The following is a 20495-nucleotide window of genomic DNA, read 5'->3' as shown; positions in this document are numbered from 1 at the left end:
CAGGCTCCATGCTCAGTTCAAAGACTGACACAAGGTTTGATCCCACAAGCCTGGGATCATGACTTGAGCCAAAATCAGGAGTCAGCAGCTCAACCCACTGAGCTACCCAGGTGCCCCAATTTCTTTTTTAAACACATGAAAACTTTTAAGAATTTTAAGAATTTGTTTTGATATCCAGACAGTTTTTTAATGATCTTTTATTGCTGGTTTCTAATTTAGTTGCATCAGGGTCAGAGAACATGGTCTATGTGACAAAGTCCTTCTATCATTGTGGGAATTGCCCTCTGAGATCGAGCCTGTGGTTAATTGATAAACTAACACTTGCGTTAGATGCCTACCTTCATTTGTAGCATATGGTTCTATTATCTATGTTATATCAGGTTGGGTAATTTTGATGTTCAAGTCCACAATGGTACGAACCTGTGTGTGTGTGTCTGCTTGAGCTAGGTAGAAGTGGGTCAGATCACTTACTCTGTGGAATTGTCAAATGTGTCTTTTCCTGTCAGTTTTTCTTTATTAAATTATGAGAAAATACTGTCATTGACTTATATTCTTTATAAATTCTTTTTTTAAGTTTATTTATTTTTGAGAGAGAGAGAGAGAGAGAGAGAGAGAGAGAAAGCATGAGCAGGGGAGGGGCAGAGAGAGAGGGAGAGAGAGAATCCCAAGCAGGCTCTGCCCTGTTAGGGCACACTTGGGGCCCAAGCTCACGAACCATGAGAGCCGAAATCAAGAGTAGGACGCTTAACCAACTGAGCCATCCAGGCGTCCCTTTATAGATTCTTGACGTGGACTTGTTACTATGTAGATTTCTTTTTTTACCCATATCAATATATTTTCACCTAAATTCTATTTTGTATTAATATTACCATTCCAGCTTTCTTTTGGTTAAAATATGGCCATTATGTCTTTCACTTTCTTCACTTTTAATTTTCCGTAAAGGTTTTTCTATGTACATTTCTTAGCAACAGCAGTAAAAATAAATCCAGTCCTCTGTCCTTATTGGAACAGTTTCGCCTTTACATTTATTATAACTGATCACATATTTGGGCTTATGTCTATATCTGACTTTGTGTTTGCTCTTAATGATTCTTTCCCAGTCTCCTTTTCCTGTTATCTGATAAATCAAGTGTCAACAACCTGCTCTCTGTAAACGACAGGCTTTGCAGGCCAAGGGACAAAACTGAGGGTATTTTTTGATACTTCTATAACAAGAAAGAAAACAAATTTCCACAAAGTTTTTGATGACATTCAAATTATAATAATAATTATAATAGAACACAATTGATGGCAAAAGCTAATCGTCTTAAACAAGTTTAGTTTTTTTTTTCTGGACGTAATTTGTGGGCGCATTTTTCAACCACTGCACCAGATCCCCTTTAATGAATGTATCGTGACTTAACGGCTTTCCTTACCCATGTGACAAATGAGACACTCGGAAATTTACTGTGCGTGATGGCAGCCTTGTTTTCATCTTCTTTTATTTTTGTGAAGCAATTTGGCTGTGCTGATACCGCCTGTTGTGAATTTTCCAGTTCTTCTGAGCAAAGCCGTCCTGCACGAGGAAGTGCTGTGCGTAGTGATTCTGGTGTAGAGTGTGTCCTCAGCACATGTATGGCATTAGTGGACAATGCCCACAGGTGCCTCACCGTGCAACTCAGCAGCGGAATAATCCAACTCCCGTGCCTTAAAACTTCAGCATTTGAAGTCCACTCTTGTCTTCTTTTCTTGTTTTCATATGATGGGCTTGCGCTGGCAATGGAAAAAAAAAAAAAGTCTTGGCACGTCAACACAGGCGGTGGTCAAGAGGCTTCCCTGGGGCTGTCCCTGGGCTTTGCAACGTGAGGCCACGGTAGCCGTGTTCGTGTCCAATGCAGCTGTGGTCTGTGATGCTCCGTGCTCCACTGCCAAAGCCACATGGACAGCATGTGAACAAATAGGCGTGCCGTGCTCAATAAATCTGTAGTTATGGGTGCTGAAATGTTAATTTCATGTAATTCTCACGTGTCGTGTCACATTGGTTTGTGTGTGTGTGTTCTTTTTTAACCAATGGGGGAAAAAGCCACTCCTAGCCATGGGCCGCACAAAAGCAGGTGGTGGGCCAGATATGATAAATAACTTAGAATTTCCTGCCGTCTGTAATGTTTTTGTTCCTTCCATCCTATTTGGAAGCTATAGATCATATCTCTATTCATTTAGTGATTTCCCTTAATTTAAAAAATCATATCTACTATATTATATTTTATAGTAAAGACACGTTGGTCATATTTTAATTTTTTTTTCAAAGAGCATGCCTACTGGCTCGTGTCTCTCACAATGAGGTCCGAAGGTTGGTCACGTTTCTGTCCTGTGCCTGATCTTTCACGGGAATGGGACACAAGGGATTCAGTTCTCAGGAGCCGAGCTTGAGGACCACAGACACTGAAATTCTCAGCCACCTCCGTCTGTTACAGGAAAGGCAAGTGGACATGAAGGGAAGACCACCGACTGTGGAGTCAGACACGTGTGGCTTTCAACCTTGGCCTCCAGCCCCACCCCCTGTGGGCAAGACCCTGAGCCTCTCCCAGCCTTAGATTTTTCGTTTGTAGAGCTGAGTTAACAATACCTCCCCTGCATATGAGCCTTCAGGAGACACGTGTCCATGATGCTCCTACTGATGGAGCTCTTGGCAGCACCACCATGAACTTCACCCGAGCCCCCGTGATTGCATCTAAGCTGGTTTGTTCCAACTGCAGGGCTCCGTGGTCTTGCATTCCAGAGCCTGGCACTACACTTTTGCTCTCCCGTAGAGATTTCACTCAGTCTGTTGTGTGGAAGCATTTACGAAGCATTTGATTTGGTCACCTCTAAACCGAACGTCTCTATTTCCCACTGGCCACAGGACTCTCTGGTTTTCGGTGAAAGGCTGGTCCAGAGGTGGTGAACTGAGTGTGCCGTCCCAGCGAAGGCTCGTCACTCACGCTCGCTTACGTGGACAGTCCTTTGGCCTCAGGACGCCCCATTAGGCCATCAAGGGCGCTTTGAGGTTGCTGTATGAATGAGCCCGTGTGAAACCTGAGCCCAAGAGTGGGGTCCCTCCTGAGAGGTCAGAGGAATGTGGTAACATCCATCTTCCTTAGTTACCTGAAAACGTATGACTTTTTCCTGTCATAAATCTCATTTTAATTTTGTGCCTGCAATAAACGCATAAATAGTGCGATGTGTACCAACAGACTTACGCTCTGAAACCTTGGAAATGAAAAAATATTCCTGGCACTGATGAAAAAGAAATCTGGTTAATAAAGAAGTGTCATCGATGTGGACTTCTTGTGTTTCTTGCGTATCTTCCATTCGTTACGGATACCAACTGGGGCACTGCAGAAAAAAATTAAAGCAGTAGTAAATGACCGAAAAAATTTAAATAAATAAAAGGTTAGGAGCAATACATCTCTTAAGAATCGTATAAGGAAGGTTAAAAGGTGCAAACTTCCAGAGATAAAATAAGTCATGGGGATGTAACATACAGCATGGGGGCTATAGTTAATAATACTGTATTGTCTATTTGAAAGTTGCTGAGAGGGGAGATCTTAAAAGTTCTCATCACAAGAGAAAAACGTTTGTTAATTATGTGAAGTGATGGATGGTAACCAGACTTAATGTGATCACTTCAAAATACACCCAAATAGGGGATCATTATGTTGTACACCTGAAACGGATACAGTTATACGTCCGTTATATGCCCAAAAAGGAATTTTATAACAAATGATCACTTAAAAGCTTTTCCTTCCTTCCTTTTTTAAAATAACTTCTTTCTTATGCTGTGCTGTTTAATGCGACTGATGGTTTTTAATATTCTCCAATTAAAATATATGATGTGATTTATTCTTTTTAGCAGGAATTGAACAATTTAAAAAACTCAAAAAAGGCCATGTAATAAAGCAACGGAACTGTCCTGTTCCACTCAGGATGACAAAGACAAAAACAAAGCAAACAAACAAACAAAATACAGCATAAAGAATTAAGCACCATACTTCTCAAGAACCCTGAAACAGAAACCTTCCATTAAAGTATTAATTCTACTCACTCCCGAAGTTCATCTCCCCCTACGCCGACCTGCCCTCAGGCTTCCCGGAGTAAAGAGGACCCGGCAAGGTGAGGTCCAGTCCAAGGGGGCAGGTTGTTTGGGTCAGGTGCAGAAGTTAATGTTCGCCCCAGGCAGAGCCGAACTGCTGGTGCGTGCACACTTGCGGGCCGGCCACAGTGATGGATTGCTGGAACCGATTAAGGGCCAGGAGGCAGGCAGACCTCTGCACACTTCTAGAAGTAGGTAGTGAAAAGTATCTGTTGCACACACATTCTTTATCTCTCCCCATCTTTCAGTCTTGTTAAGCCCAGACCCTGTGGAAGGAACCCAGAAGCATCACGCGATTCCCGCCCTCCAATTCTCCCTTCCACCTTGGGAGCTGAGCCTTGCTCAGCTGGACAAGGAGACTTAGCTCTGGGGGGAGCAGAGGTGAAAGGGAAGAGCGGCCTGGAAAATGCCTGGGCATCACTGGCCAATATGGAAGCGGCTCTCCGATAAAAGACTGGGTGGTTAACCTCTGATCAAGGTGTGGTCACCAAGTGTCAGCTCTATTCTCTGGAACATCATCTGTGTCATGATCCAAGAGGGAAGCTCATGCAGACTCACCAAACCTTATTGGCATCATACAATCTCTGAACTCTCCTACCCCCCGGCCCCCACCTCCACGCCTTCTCGGCACATAGCCCTGCAGCACAGCTCACTCTGCATGATGGCAGGTGTCCCCAGGACACTGTCTCAGTCATCTTTGTATCTGGAGGGTCCAGAAGAAGGCCTGACCCTATGTAGGGAGGAATCAGGCCCATCATAGGGGATGGGGGTTGGGAGGAGTCTATGATGGGATGGAGAGTGCATGGAAAGCTTTGGGGACACCTACGCTCACATATTCATTCATTCATTCATTCATTCATTCATTCATTCAAATGCTACCACTTGGGTGCATATGCCAGGGATATTACTGCGAAATAAAGCGGCCAGGCTGCTCCCCACATAGACCACAATCTGCGGGTGTGTGGAGTAACCTCTCCACGGGCTGTAGGAGCAGAGCAGGGCTGGAAGAGACGCCAGGGAAAGATTCCTGAAAAGTGAGATCTCTCTGGAGCCTGAATGATGAAATGAGGAGGCAGAGAAGTCAGGGGAGGAGGGGCGGTAGCTTCCTGTCACTTAATAGGTCAGAGCCCCAATTTCCATATCAGGAAAATGGGGATAATCACATTTGCCTCACTGGGTGGCTGTAAAGGCTTCATGAGATCATGTCCGTTTAGCAGCTAACAGACTCATTGTCCCCTTGATGTCCAACCGATGTCTGATGGACGGATGGGTGGTTCTTGCGGGTTACAGAAAGCCTCAGTGACTCAGCAGTTCAATATGCTCTATATTAAGGCAGGGATACAAATCTGATTTCTTTAAATGAAAATCCAATTTAATATACTATTCATTTACCCTCTGTGAGCTGAGTGAAACTAAAAATATTTCACATTCTTTGTGTTCAGCTACTGATGATAGCTGATCAGAGAAATAAGTCAACCCATGGTAGGTGCCAGGCCACTTGCCTTGAATAATGTTGTTTAGAAAATTGTATATTAGATTAAAAGAGAAAGCGTTCCCCAAATTTCAACTGATGGATGCAGGGATGCATGAAAGGAACTCGTACCCAGGAGCCCTGAGGAAGGGCCAGCTCTGGTCACCACAGCTGCTGCCTTCTGTCACTATCAGACGACAGATCTTCTAGGAAGAGCACGGGTTTTATGATGAGGTTCCTAAAAGATGCTGCAGAGAAGGAAGCAAACGGGACTGGTTCCAGCCTGGGACAGGGCTCAACTCCCGGCCTCCAACACCATCAAGTTATACAACAGAAATCAGGCAAACACACCCCGAGTTAAGAGTGTGGAAAACACGGTGAGGTGTATTTAACTCAGATTGTGTGTTCACAAATGAGACGGCTGATTGACTTGATGATAAAGTCATCGTCTTGAGGCCAAATAACCAAGACCCAGGCTGTAATTGCTCCTTCACCTCTGTCTCGCCTTCTAGAAGGAGATTCTGTGAGGGCAGCACAGGGCCCGGGCTATTCACTGAAGGGACTAATGCAAAGCCTGGTTCATATTTGGCACCCGAAAAGATTTATTGAAATAATTGCACTTTATTAGGATGTGGAACTTGGCCCCTGTTGCATTCTGTGACGTTTGCACGTGTTCGTCTCCGTCTGAACTCAAACCCTGGATGCAGACTTGATGTTCTCACAGTATCAGTCGAAAATACTAGGCCTTTGCGTACCAAGGCTGTCTTCTATGGCTTTTTGCTGGAGAACCGTAGCCAAAGCGTGACAGTGTGGTGGGGGTGTGTGCGCAGATGTGTGCAGATGAAGGGGCATTTCTGCATGTGGGCCGTGGGAAGATGGCATGCCTGTCAAGAGTCTTTTTAGCTCTCATTAGATGAGCTTCTAGAGACCGGTTGGCCCACTGACTCCGTTTTTCTAGCAGCAAAAATGGCGATCAACTTCCGTTTCCTGCTTCACTGAAGAGTTATAATAATTACTGTCATGTTATTTCCCTGAATGAAAAATGTCACTTGAGTGCAGTGGGTACACTTAGGAAATTAAAGATTGAAAGTGGTACATTTATTCCCCAGGGCAGAGCTGCTAACGTGCAAACCCATCACATATGAACATACTCCGTATTTAATCAATATGTGAAATGTAAACCTGTATCTTGAAATCCACACTTTTTAATTGTTTTTCTTTTTAATGTTTATTTATTTTTGAGAGAGACAGACAGACAGGCAGAGTGCAAGCGGGGGAGGGGCAGAGGGAGAGGGAGACACAGAATCCGAAGCAGGCTCCAGGCTCCGAGCTGTCAGCGCAGAGCCCCACGCGGGGCTCGAACTCACGAACCGCGAGATCATGACCTGAGTCGAAGTCAGATGCTCAACCACCTGAACCACCCCGGCACCCGGTCAAACTTTTTTTGTTAATTCTAAGTTTCCTGCAAACTCGGAGTCTCTGGTGGGGTTAGCTGGGAACAGTAGTAGAACTCTTCTAATGTAAAAAACAACATGTACAACATTCAAGTTACATATACTAGTGTTTGTTTTTAGCATCTTAGTTTATTAAAATAGGTTGAGATAAAATTCTCCAATTTATAAGGTAAGGATTTTCTTTCTCTTTTCTGGTCTTCTTTAAGTCTATTACATTTGGGGAGTGTTTCTCCAAAAGAGATCTGGCGTCGGTGCTGCTTACCTTCTTACAGCCCGCGGCGAGATGTCCTGTGATGCTGAGACCTTAGCAAGTCTGTGTCTGCCACCAGGAAGGCTCAGGGAGACATGACCCAGGGTCCAAATTCACCCCAACTCTTGGTTTGTCATATCCACGTCCCCAATCTCTGGCCTCTCTCCCTCCCTCTTCCTCTCCATCCCCCCCCCCTCACACACACACACACACACACACACACACACACACACACACCATTGTTCATCAGGACCCCACCACCAGTCAGCTCCAAGGAACTAACACAAGTGCAGCCCTCCCTCCCAGCACCAGCAGTGGCCCAGCAGCAACCAGGGGCCAGCTGGATTCTGAATTCAGTCTGCCAGCCCGGAGGGGGGCGGTGTCTGGCTCACTAATCTGCTACCCTCCTCCCAAGGTAACTCCTCTCTCCCTGTTCTCCTCCAACCACCTGGGCTCAGGGAAAGGGGGTGCACCTGCCAAGCACCCACAGCGCCTGGAGGTGCCGGAATGATTGGCGCCCCAGGCCAAGTTTGGTACGAGGCCAAAAGTTCTCCTCCCAATGGCTGTAGGCTCCCAAGAGAACCCTCTGGGTAAATAGCAAGTGGGAGAGTGGGCTCACTTATACATGGCAGGCTGTCCCTTCCCTCTGCATGCAGGGGGCAGCTTGGGCCCAAACTGGGGGATAAGGAGCAAGAGGGAACCGGTGGGAGTGGGGTGGGGAGTAAACTGGAGCCCATCCTGTGACTCTGGGGTGCTAGGCACTGCTCCTGCGGTCCCCTGAGGCTCCCGGTCCCAGGACAGGGTCCGTGAGGGCCAGGCACCATCAGGGAAAGGCGCTGGAGTCCCCTGGCCGCCTGCAGCTCTCTCCCCTGCCGTCACCCACAGCTGCAGCCACTAGAAAGTCCCTCCTACCCGCATCCCAGTCGGGATTCCCTTCCCCTGGCTGCCACAGTGCTGGTGAAGGTGAAGAGAAGCTACCTGGCCCCACGGGGCCCTGCGACCCCCCTGCCCGCTTCCCTGAAAGGAGGGAAGGCCCTGCGCCACCAGGTGGACCAGGCTGGGCCGGAGGAGGAGGAAATGGGCGGCGGGTAGAACGCGGGCCACCCTCCCGCAAGCACTGAGAAGGCTCTTTGGAGCGGGCCAGGGTCCCCTCCTAAAAGCTGGAGCCCAGCGCCAGCCTGTCGCCCCTTTAAGGCGGATGCCAGAGAGCACAGGTTCGAGGTCCAGAGCAGCTGGAAGAACAGGGGGAGCAGGGAGCGGCCCATTTGCCCCATCTGAACGGTCGCGGGGTGAGGGTGAGGCAGGACAGCGGGAACAGCGGGGCCACCGGGGTGGGGGACGACGCGCGCTCGCCTCGGTCTGTTCTCGGCGGCTCCGGGGGCTCTGCGCTCGCTCTGGGGCGCTGACTCTGCGGCGCCAAGCAGGCGGGAACCGGGCTTGAGCTCCGCACGTCCGCACAGCACTGGGGACGTCCCGGCCCCCTCACACTTCGGTCCCCTCCCGACGGTAGACGAAGGGGTCCGCGCGGAAGGCGGGGGCCGCGGTCTGACGTCCGGCACCGAAGCCGGGTGCGGGGCCTGGGGCCCGGGGCCCGTGGGCGGCGACCGTCGTCGGTCTCCCGACTGAGAAGTCCCCCGCCAGGCCCGCGGGGAAGGTACCGAGGCCGCCAGCCAGGGCGCCCATGGCCGAGGCGAAACCGGACAGGCAGGTGGCCGCCTGGGGCGCGGGCGGGGACGGCGGGGCCTGCAGGTCCGGGGAGGCGGCGCCCAGGGGCTCCAGCTCCGGCGCCGTGGCTCCTCCGGGGCTCCCGGCTCCCGAGGCCGCGGCGGCGCTCACCTCTCCTCTCCTCTTCCTCTTCCGTCGGAAGTTGCCGTTGTCGAACATCTTCTCGCAGTTTGGGTCCAGGGTCCAATAATTGCCTTTACCTGCGCAAGAAGAGAGGGCTCAGCTCGGAAAAATACGGGGTTTGGGGGACCATGGTGTGCGCTTGAGGAATGGAGGTCAACTTCAAAAAGACCCCCCCCTGTCCCTCCATCATCCCCGCCCCCCCCCCCCACGACGGCCTCCACAGTCCGACTGGGAAGAACCTGGACATCCCAGAAAGGCGTGGGAAGGGCGACAACCAAGAAATACGGAGCCCCTCTAAGTTCAAGGCCAGGGAGAAGACATGGGGAGCAGAGCCACCTGGACGGGGGCTGTCGCTCCTCCAGTGGAGTCCGGAGCGCTTCCCGGATTGGCATGCCATTTGTCTTTCCAGTTCTTGGGGTACGCACGGTCTTCCCCATCTCACAGCAAAGGACACTGGAGCCCAGAGGACTAACTCCAAGGCTGGCCCAGCTGACCGGCTTTCCGGGTTTTTCCTTCGCGGGAGCGCACAGAGCTTTCAAGACGCACAGAGCAGTAGACCCGAAGCCAGGGTCTGCGGGTTCCGGGGTCGTCTAGGAGGCTGCCCTCCTCCCCTTCCTCCCGCCTCAGTTCCCCTAGCTGTGCGGTGCGGAAGGGACTGGGTTGCCCCCAGCCACCGGGCCTAAGTGCCAGCGGCCGGGCGGCCGGCATCCGCGGAGTCCTGGACGGGACGATGGGGCGCGCCTTTTTTTTTTTTTTTTTTTTTTTTTTACCTGGGTCGTCCTCCTCGCGGGGCACCTTCTTGAAGCAGTCGTTGAGCGACAGGTTGTGGCGGATGGAGTTCTGCCAGCCTGCCTTGCTGCGCTTGTAGAAGGGGAAGTTGCCGGCCACGTACTGGTAGATCTGGCTGAGCGTCAGCTTCCGCAGCGGCGCGCTCTGGATGGCCATGGCGATGAGCGCCGAGTACGAGTAGGGCGGCCGCACCAGCCTCAGCAGCTCCTGCTGGCCCGACAGGCTCAGCCACGCGAGGTCTGCGCCCGCCAGGCCGCCCGGGGCGCCGAGGAGCGGGCCGGGGGCCGCGTAGGGGGGCGCGGGCCGGGGGCCGGCGGTGTAGGGCGCGGGGCTGAGAGCCGGCGCGTTCAGCCACGGGCACTGGGCCCCGGCTCCCGCGCCCAGATCCGCGCGCGCGTAGGCCACGGGGTGCGCGGTGGCCCCGGCCTGGCTGTGCGGGACGGGACACGCACCCGAGCCGTCGCGGTACGAGGCCATGTCCGGCCGTTCCCGGGCCTGGCCGGGAAGCTCGGCGCCGAAGCTCATGGGCGCCCCATCCAGCTTGGCTGCCCGCCGCTCTCCGGTGCGGCCCGCGGGGCCCCGCCCTCCGCCCTTTAAATGCCGTCGAGGAGGGGGGGGCCCAGTCCCGGGTGAGTGTGCGTGGCGAGCCCCCTCCCTTCCCCCGACAGACAGCGTCGGAAGAGTGGCACCCCCGGGCGGTCCCCGCCCCGGGGTCAGCTTTCAGCCCCTCCCTAGTCTTGACGCTATTTAGTGCCCTGGACTTAGTAGCACCCGAGCCCCAGACCAGAGTCCCTAGGGATCTCACCTATCCCCGCCTCATCTGGCCTCTAGGTCCCCTCAGTCCCGGTTGCCCTGGCCCCTTGCCAGACCCCACGTCTCTCGCAGGCCCCCAGTCGAACGCACGGCATCCTTGCTCGACCACGGGGCACCCTGTCCCTGCAGAATCTCCTCATCCAGGCCCCTGTGTCGTTGGGGCCACGGGGAGCAGAGGGCCGCTGTGCTGGGCCAGGAGTCTGGTTGGAGCCCACGGATGTCTAGGGGCTGGGACCACGAGGAAAGTCACCGCGGTGAAAGACGCGAGGGCCCAAGGCCAGGGTTGGCTGGGCCAGGACAGTGGCACTGGAGTCCTACGGAGTCCCCCTGCGAAAAACGCGCGGAGGGGAACCAGACCGGGGTAAGAGTTGAAACACTGGAAGATCCGGAGCCCCAGCTGCCTAGGAAGTCCCCCCCCCCGCCGCCCCCCGCCGCTTGTTCCCACAAGTGGCCTCGGGGCACAGGGTGAGTGGTTAGCAAAACCCTCCACTGGCTTTCTTGGGACTCGGAAAAGACGGGGACGTCTGTGTGCGCCCAACATCACAAACCCGTGCAGTTCCCTCTGCACCCTTAAACTCGCCAGTCTCCCCGGCTGAGTCTGCCCCAACTCCGGCTCCTCCCGGCTCCCCGTGCTGCCTGGCTCCCGGCCTCCCAGTTCCCCACCAGCTCTCCGGGCTCCCCGGGGCGCCAGGCTCCATAGGGCGGGGTGTTTGGGAAAGAGCGGAGGCCTCTGGGACTCGAGTTCTACTCCCTGCCGGCGCTTGGAGAAGCGAACGTTCCCGTCCCATGATCAAGGTTCGGGCATAGTGGGTGGGCCCCGTCGCCAGGAAATTCGGCACCTGCCTGTTAGAGCCCATCATTGAGATGAGTTCCATCCGGGGTCTGTGGATCATCAAAGCAGATACACTGAAATTCATTTAACAGACCAAAGTTTCAATCCCACCGCCTGTCTCCTTTCCTTTTTCTTGGTGGTGGGGAGGAGGAGGAAGGGGGAGGGCAGGGGGTTGGGGCTGAGGATGGATGCAGGAAAAGATTTGGACTTTGGAATTAAGGGTCCCAGTTTGAGTCAGCCATTTAAGGTCGGTGTGGCCTTAGGCCTCTCAAGTTGTAATTGCGAATTTTATGTAAAACAACCAATTCACGAAAGGTTTTAACAAAGGGCAGAAGAGAGAGTCCCTCTATTGCCACAGAGGCCTCTCCACTTAAAAGTAACTGCCCTTTAAGTGATGGGTGACCTAAAGGCGGTTCAAGGGGTTGTCAAGGCTTCTAGAAGGTAGAAGCCGGGGACTCTGGTCTCTCAACCAGTGACAGGGAAGAAGCTGGAGCTGGTTCACTGAGGTGGGCTCCTTAGCCAGTATGTACCCCCCTGCCCTTCTCCGCCTTCCCCAAAGATTTCTAATTGTTGTTAAAGGAGTACAGGTTGTGGGGGTCCACGGCCCCCTCATAGCTGCAGGGACAGCTGAGGGGGGATGGGAGTACTCAGGATGGAAAACACCACCTGCTTTTGTTGCTTCCATCAAAAACAGCAGCCAGAGGGGCGCCTGGGTGGCTAGGTCCGTCGAGCGTCCGACTTCGGCTCAGGTCCGTGGGTTCGAGCCCCGAATCAGGCTCTGTGCTGACAGCTCAGAGCCTGGAACCTGCTTTGAATTCTGTGTCTCCCTCTCTCTGCCTCTCCCCTCAGGCTCTGTCTCTCTCTCTCTCTCTCTCTCTCTCACTGTGTGAAAAATAGATAAACTAAAAACAAAAACAAAAAACCGCAGCCAGAACCATCTGCCTCTAAGCTTAGCGTTTTTCAGTACGTCCTCCCAATTTTAAACCTGGACTGCTCTCCATAGATGCGGCAAGCTGCAGCTTAAAGAAAAAAGAAGTCTTTCCATCAGCGAATATCTTCTAAAGTGCGACTCAGATGTGTTCACCATGGAGCAAACTGGGTCTCAGCGCGCACACACCCTTCCTGCCCTCCTTAACAACACTTAGTTGGCTGAGAGTCTAAGCAGGTTTCCACACCTGACATTTGGCAATGGCTACCGGTTAGGAGACAGCTTTCCAGAAACCGTGTGTCATGAGGCTGGGGCATCCCAGAGGCCACACAGCTCGGTCTTGACCCAAACTATGGGGGTAATGGAGAAAGAGAGTCCGGATCAGAACCGCAACCGTGTGGGGGTACAGCCTGCATCCATGGGACCTATGGTCGGTCCTTCCCTTTAGATGTTTAGCTTCTGTAGAAGAGTCTGGAAGCTTCTGCTCAGAGGGGGGAGGGAGGGAGGGAAGGGGGAAAGGGAGGGATTGGATTGGCCAAGGCTCTGAATGTAGAAGACATTTATCTTGGTGGAGGCTTGTGATTTGGGAGGAAGCATTAATTTTATCGCAGTTAACTGCATTACTGTGATAATAAAATCGGAGATACTGAATTTTAAAGAACATCGTGGCTCATCTCTTACAATGAAAAGGAATAAAAAAAAAGATGATAGCTCTTTCCAAATCCCCTTTAATTTTAATAGCCTCTGTTTCTGTTAATATTGTAATTCTTTAACGCTTGTGAGTTTCAGGACTTCTAAGGAGATCAGATGAACCTTCATGTAATTTCTCTCAATTTCGCTTTAGAAAAATCATTGCAATGTGTACAGGAATGCCCCCATTTTAATCACTGTTCTTTGCTTTCTGAGCCCAATGTTACATTCCATCTCTATTGACTGTAATAGTTTCCGCATCTTTCGACAGATTGGCCTCATAAAATGAGTATCAGTAGATAGAATACAGTCATTTGGGGGAAGAAATGTTTTAACACTTGAGCCAGACTTGGATGGAAATCTGATGAGAATTTTTCCGAGAGGAAAAAAAATGAACCAACCAAAACCCTCATGGGAATTGAAATAAGAAGGAAAAGTCTTCATTTTCCGAGCACCCAGCTCCCCCTGAGCCCTTGGCCCTGCCCGGGATTCCTGACTGACAGACCTAGACCCCTTCCTCAACCCCCTGGCCCCTTTTCCCTTTTATTCTCAAAAGTGACCCCACTGCCTACTTCGAGGATCTGTCTCCCCAACATTCCTCCACAAAACTTCCGAGCCCCCCTGCAGCTAAACACACCTGTCTCCCTTCCTTCTGGCCGCAGTGGGAAAGGTGTCCCTCTTTGTCACAGCGGTCTCTCTCCTAGCAGGACTGGGGCCAGGTGGGGCACGAGGACCACCTGAAGAGGACCGTTTAGGGAGGTGCCCCTGGCAGGGCCCCGAGTGAGAGGTGCTGTGCTCCCCAGTTCTTGTGCTCACTCTTTTCCCTGAGCCCTCCCTCTGTGGTCACTCCCCTCCCCTCCTCCACCAGCGCATTACAGACCTTCGTCCTCTCCGTCCTCTCCGTCCTCTCCGTGCTGACAAGCATCCTCTGTCTTCTCCAGATGCTGTTGCCTCTCTTGGCTTCTCCCTTGCCTCTGCTGGCTGCTCAGTCCTCCAGGCTGGAGGACACACGGCTCACTGAGCCCAGGCACAGTTTCCAGCGGCCTCTGTCTCCCTGAATCAGGTGATTACTTTTACTCCTCCTTGCTTGACCCTCAGCAGTTTTTGAGGTTTTCCAGAGCCGACCCCCCCTTTCTCTACCTGCTTTCGACTCTGTTCTCTGGGTCGCCTCTCCCATCTCCCAGCTTCCTCTCAGGCCCCGGGTTAGCCTGCCCTCCTCTTAGAGCTCTGTTTTAGGACCACTCGTCTCCTCACCCTGGCGGTTTAAGTACCAGCCAGTGATGTATGGTTTCTCAGACTCAGCACTACTGACAATGGCCTGGATGATTCTTTGCCGGCCTGTGCACCGTAGAATGGTTAGCAGCACCCCTGATGTCTCGCTCCTGGATGGTGGCAGTCTCCCCTCTTTTGGGACAACCAGATATGTCTTATAACATTGCCAACTGTCCCCTGTGGGGCCAAATCACCCCCAGTTGAGAACTCCTGAATTCACTAAAGATTCTGCCATTTTGGTCAGCCATTTGGATGTCCTCTTCTCCAACTCAACGTGTCCCAAACTGAATTGATCCGTTTTCACACGTGAGCATTGGAAGCAGCCTCTAGCAGCTGAGAGGGGCCCCAGGCTGAAGCCATCCAGGAAGCAGGGACTTTAGTCCTATAACCACAAGGAACTGAGTTCTGTCTGTGATGGGAATGACCTGGGAAGAGGTCCGAGGCTCCGGACACAGTAGCCAACACCTTGAGTTAAGCCTCAGCAGAACACCAGCCTACACCTGACCTATTGTTTAAGCTGCTAAGTTATGGCAGTTTGTCACACGCAAGAGAAAACTTGAGACAGAAGCAAAGACAAACAAGACCCTGTCATTCTAATTCAGTGACTCCCCTTTGCAGTGAGAAGGAGGACCCCCCCCCCCTTCTCACAGGGCCTGGGCCTCCCCAGGGCAAGGCCATGCACCTGTGCCCTTACTTCTCACCATCCCTTGTATGGGACTCCGAGAAAGGCACATCCACTTTTGTTCAAGGCTGGTTTGTAGGATACCACTTGATTGGAGGTGTCTACTTAACTTTTTAAAACATTTGAAATTGGAGAGAACTCCGGGGACTTTGGGGTCTTTGAATGGATCATTTACGGCACCCACAAAAGCTGTCCTTGACTTTTGTCGTCCTTGTCTTCCAAAGAATGCCCCAAGTTCTGGAATTATGTATGGATTTCCAGTTCCTCACACTAGAAGGGGTCAGGCCAGGGGCCACGGTGGCCAGGAGCCCTGGCGGGGAGTCAACCCAACCTTGGCCTCCAGCTACAGACCTTAGGTCAGTGATTCTACTTCTGAGTTCCTTTTTTCCCCAGCTGTGATGTGCTTTGACTTATTAGGTTTCCCAATTAATACATAACCTGTGTCATCACCGCCCTGTGGTGGTTCATACCTGAAATTATTAGCTGAAAAGATTAAAGCAACATTAGGGCTGTGCAGATTGCCCAAACTTTTTTTCAGGCAAATTATGTAGAAGGTGAGAACTTCAGCTACAGATAGACCGGGATCGGAGTGTTGGCTGTGGTCCCAAGAACCTGAACAGGTAGACTGTTAGCCACCGCCCCCCCCAACCCCCGCCGCAAGCCTCAGTTTCTTCATCTGCAGAGGGGAGTCAATAGTACCCATATCACGAGTTCCTGTGGAGACTACACGACATCATGTGTGTAAAACATGTAAGCATTAAGTAGTGATCGGTTGCTTTATACTATCTGTTGGTATTCTCTCGCTCTCAATTAATCGATCATCCGCTGTTCTAGGGAACGAATCTTGAGGCCAGCATTTGTCTCTCTCCAAAAGTCAAATACACTCAGCTATGTTCTCTATATTCTTGATAGGTAACTGAAGAAAGGTCTTATAGTCATGATATTTTTTTCTCCAGATATACCCTAGTTTCCAATTATTAAGGAAAGACCTGGCTATATTGAAATATAATAAATAAGTTACATCTGACGGATTTTTTTTTTTAATTTTTTTTTTCAACATTTATTTATTTTTGGGACAGAGAGACACAGCATGAACGGGGGAGGGGCAGAGAGAGAGGGAGACACAGATACAGAAACAGGCTCCAGGCTCTGAGCCATCAGCCCAGAGCCCGACGCGGGGCTCGAACTCACGGACCGCGAGATCGTGACCTGGCTGAAGTCAGACGCTTAACCGACTGCGCCACCCAGGCGCCCCACATCTGACGGATTTTAAAACCCTCACATGTTATATACTTGAACTTTTATTCCAGACAAGAATGTTGAATTAAAGTTTGTAAATTACTGCTGTCTTTGCTTCACCTCTGTGTATGTGGGTATTTTGTTGTTGAAGCCTTTAGATGTAGATGATAAACCTTTTGATTCTTTACTCTTAAACATGTCAGCATCCGTCTTAAAAAGAAGACAGTCTCCAACACACCATATCATAATCACAGCTAATAAGTCAGCAGTAATCCCATAATATTGTCTAATAAACACTTCATATTGAAATTTCCCCATTGTTCTCTAAATAACTCATTAGCCTTTTCCTTTTCAAATCAGAATGTGTACACATGAGAGCTCTCATGTATTAGTGATGTGCCTTCAGTTTCTTTTATTCTCTACCTCCTGCCTCCCTTCCCCAAAGCTTTTATTTAAAGGTGCTGACTGTTTAAAAAGAGCAGTCCAGTTGATGTGTGGGAGGTCTTCCAATCTGGATTTGTCTGATTGTTTCCTCCAGTAATAACATATCCCCTACATTTCATCTATGCTGGAAGTTAAGTTTCAAGGTTGGTATAGATTCTGTTTAAGTCGTTTTACCCCATCATGTCCACAGGCACACAACGCCAGGTTGGTCCCCTATCACTGACTGATTTTGACCACTGGGTTAAGGAAGTGACAGCTCGAGCTCCCCATTGTAAAGGAAGTTAAGAACTAATCCGTGGAGTGATGCTCCAGTACAAGAAAAAATCCAGTTCCCCCAGTAAAAGGATCCCTAGGTGAGAATTGCTGCGGGTCCTATTTTCCACTGGTGGTCACTGCCTGAATCAGTGACGCCATTGGGTGTTGCAACCTGGAAATTTTCTATTTTGGTCACTCCACTGACATTAGCTACCTGTCATTTTTCTGTAAAATAGAGCTTTCTGTCATCAATTGGACTTATGTGGTTTCCCCGAACTATAGTTCCTATTTAAAAGGCAAAAACGAAAATGTGATTCTTTCTCTTTATTGATCAATTTTAAGAGTCAGGTGTCAGTGAAGCAGTCCTCCTAATTGGAAACAACAAGTTTTGTTGGGTTTCTCTTTTTTGGAGTACCACCACGGAGTCAGGAATTTTTACGTACTTAATGTTTTCATAAATTCTAATTATTTTTGTGATGCTCATATTGTCCCCAAACTGGAACATTGGGAGTTCCTTTGAACTGGCCACTGTGTCCTTTTGACATGGCCCTGCTAGTCTTCGAACGTTTCCTTTCTTTCCGACACAAGATGTCCCAGGATCATTTGGTACATTCCCTGACCCAGATCTTGAAACATCTCTTTCTCCCGTGGACCCACTGGTACCCTTTTAGGGGCAATAGTGTAAGAATCCTAAATATAGGGAGTAGAATGGCTTCTTGGGGAAGGGATAACATTGTTTCTAGAAATTTCAGTGGACAGAGCTAAGAAATATATTTTAAAAAAATCACAAATTAATATACTTCTTCTTTGAATTTAACTTACAGGGTTTTTTTTTTTTTAAGCTGTTACTCTATATCTGTGTCTCATTTCTCTTACACTGGAAATCTGATTCCTGATAATATCAACATAGTTACTTCTGGCTTTATTTCACAGTGTACTTCTATGGTTTTGAACAACTATACCACCATAATTACTAATAGGACAACTACTGAATGAGATTTAAGGTTTCTTTGGAGCTCTTTTTTTATCCTTAAAATATATCTCGTTCATGAAGTACAGTCAAGGGAGTATGCTATAAAGTCACTTGAAATGTCTCTTTCCTCCGTGTGGTCTGTTGCCGTTTTAGCAGATAGATTCCTCTTGTTTCATCCCACGTGTGTTTAAAGCCTTGAATATACTGAGAGGCACGAAGCTGGAAAACACACTTGGTAACTTAACTGTGCGATATTTATTTCCTTTCATGCATATATGTAGTAAGTAGGTGCCATAGAATTTGCATAGGGTTACTTGAATGTTAAAAGTTATGGCAACCACCGGGATCACGTAAGGATGTTCTAGGTTTTATGGCAACACTTTTGCCTTGTATCTCTGTAGACAGGCTTTATACTTGTAGATGCGGAGCAGGACGATGTCAACAGTGGTTGGCTTTGGCAATCAGGCTGTGTTTGACGGGCCAGCCCGAAGTGTCACATTGACTCAGGCTTGAATCCTGGTCTTGCCCAGTTACTGTGTGAGCCTGAGTGAGTTGACTTCGATCCTCAGTTTCCTTATCTTCAGAGCGGTAGTAACCGGGTCCCAGGCCCTCCCCCTCCACTGGGGCAAAATGAAATCAAGCATGTAAAGCACTTTGCATATTTCCTGGCACAAGACGGATCAATTGTTGTTCTTAGGGTGGCAAGTAAGGGTGCATACTTTTCTCTTCACTAGTCTGTTTTATTTGTTTCCTAACACTTTTTTTCTTTTGTAATGAGTATGCCTTGTCTTCATTGTAGCCAATAAATAGACAGCAAACTGCAATCAGCTGAGGTAAGAATGAAGTCACCCTCTTGGTAACCACATGGTGGCTTTGTGTGTTGATCAGTCCTCTTGGGAGCCGTCCTGTCCTTAATTATGTGGCTGTAATGCCATCTAGTGGGAAGTCACAGTCTATTTCCTCAAGTAGACCCGTTTGTTAAGAAAAACCTCTCATTTATGCCCCATAAGAGGTAGCTTAATTTTCGTTATTTCCTTGTTAGAAAGTAGTGAAATAGTGAAGAGGAAAGAAATGTTCAGAATCCATAGCCATCAATAAAGATATTTTTGAATGGAAATTTTAAGGATATAACCTTTCCTCTAGAAAGATGTCTTACAAAGCGGTTAAGTTGGTTTTATCATAAAGTTTTCTTTTACATTTTTAAAATTTGAATTAAAAATTATAATGCCAATTTTCATGATAATTCTATTGAAAATTTAAAAAAACATTCTAGTAAATACACAGGACGTTATAATAGGTACAGAAATGTTATTTGAGAGAAAGACTTGTTGGAATTAAACACCATGAATATTCTGTTGATTTTTTTTTAAAGAATAATGTATTTGGAATGAATGTAAAGTTACACTGACTATGAAGCTAAGGGCATCCAGCCTCGTGTGGGGGGCAGGAAGTGCCTGGGAGTCAGTGGACTGGAGTTTCTGTCTGGTTTGTTCCCTTCCCGCTGTGTGACCTTGGCTGGGCAGAGTCCCTATCCAAGCTTCAGGTGTGAACGATCAGGTCTGTATAAATGAGACCTGCTGTTTACAACTCTAACTTGCCACTTGTGTGAGCATCGAAGTCCTCTTTTTCCTATGAAATGTTTACAGTAATATGCACGTAATAGACTAGAATAGAGCTTAAGATGCTCTTGACTAGTAGGGCTTTTCCACTCCCTCCTTGCTGCTCCCCGATGCAATTCTGGCTACGTCCTGCATTGAGGAAACATGATAGAATCATTTTATTTTCAATTTCTTGTCATTTTATTTCTCAAGCTTGATCAAGGTCCCCTAATTCCTGACCACTTTGGTTCAGTGTTGCATTGCACAGCAGCACACGCAGGCGGACAGAAGGGGCTGGGCTCCTGGCTCCTCTCCTGAGATGCAGGTGGAAGTGATCTGAAACACCCAGGGGAAGGGCACAGTTTCTCTGGCGTCACTGTCTGGTCTGTTGAGGGGCCACACAGAGAAGTTTGCTGCCCCTCCAGAAATGAGGAAGGCCTGAGTGGTTTTCCAGATCCTGCTGAGGCTCAGACTGCCTCTCACTGTTCTTTCCCAACTCAGAGCAAAAGCCACGAATGCTCATTCCACGAAGGCTGCAGGAGCCCAGATGTTGCTTAAGTGGCAAGGAAATTAGCATTTAGGAGTGTGGACCCTGGAGGTAGGCGGTCCTGTCTTGGAACCCATTTCCTTCCTCTGTTCTTTTGCCTAAGTTAGCAAACCTCTCTGAGCCTCATTCTCCCTGTGAATAATAGTATCTGCTTCACCGGGTCGTGAAGGGCAAGTGAGCATGAGAAGCACCTGTTTAGTGCTCATACATCTTTATTAAAGAGTAACTGTTATAAATATCAAATTAATTATATATTAATATATTAATGTTGCAATCACATATATGGAACAGCATATACA

At 49.3% G+C, this 20495-nt stretch overlaps 1 protein-coding gene across 1 annotated transcript; it reads right to left on the bottom strand.

The window, feature by feature from the left end:
• Positions 1-7504: 7504 nt before the first annotated feature.
• Positions 7505-11087, bottom strand: FOXI2 (forkhead box I2). The gene is made up of 2 exons (XM_023240306.2): positions 9905-11087; positions 7505-9211 (listed from the first exon to the last, which is right to left on the bottom strand). Exons 1-2 carry the CDS (start codon positions 10446-10448, stop codon positions 8769-8771), a joined length of 987 nt encoding a protein of 328 aa, XP_023096074.1. The 5' UTR covers positions 10449-11087; the 3' UTR covers positions 7505-8768.
• Between the last annotated feature and the right edge of the window lie 9408 nt (positions 11088-20495).

This window comes from Felis catus, chromosome D2 (assembly GCF_018350175.1).
Source record: "Felis catus isolate Fca126 chromosome D2, F.catus_Fca126_mat1.0, whole genome shotgun sequence".
Lineage (NCBI taxonomy): Eukaryota > Metazoa > Chordata > Mammalia > Carnivora > Felidae > Felis > Felis catus.
The sequence above is the reverse complement of the archived record's forward strand: the minus strand, read 5'-3'. Positions and strand labels throughout refer to the sequence as shown.

Bases quoted from the DNA above. Each gene is read 5' to 3' on its own strand.
- FOXI2 (XM_023240306.2), bottom strand. From the start codon at position 10,448: ATGAGCTTCGGCGCCGAGCTTCCCGGCCAGGCCCGGGAACGGCCGGAC. The intron at 9,212-9,904 runs GTAAAAAAAAAA...CTTCTTGCGCAG, and splicing joins CCGCGAGGAGGACGACCCAG to GTAAAGGCAATTATTGGACC.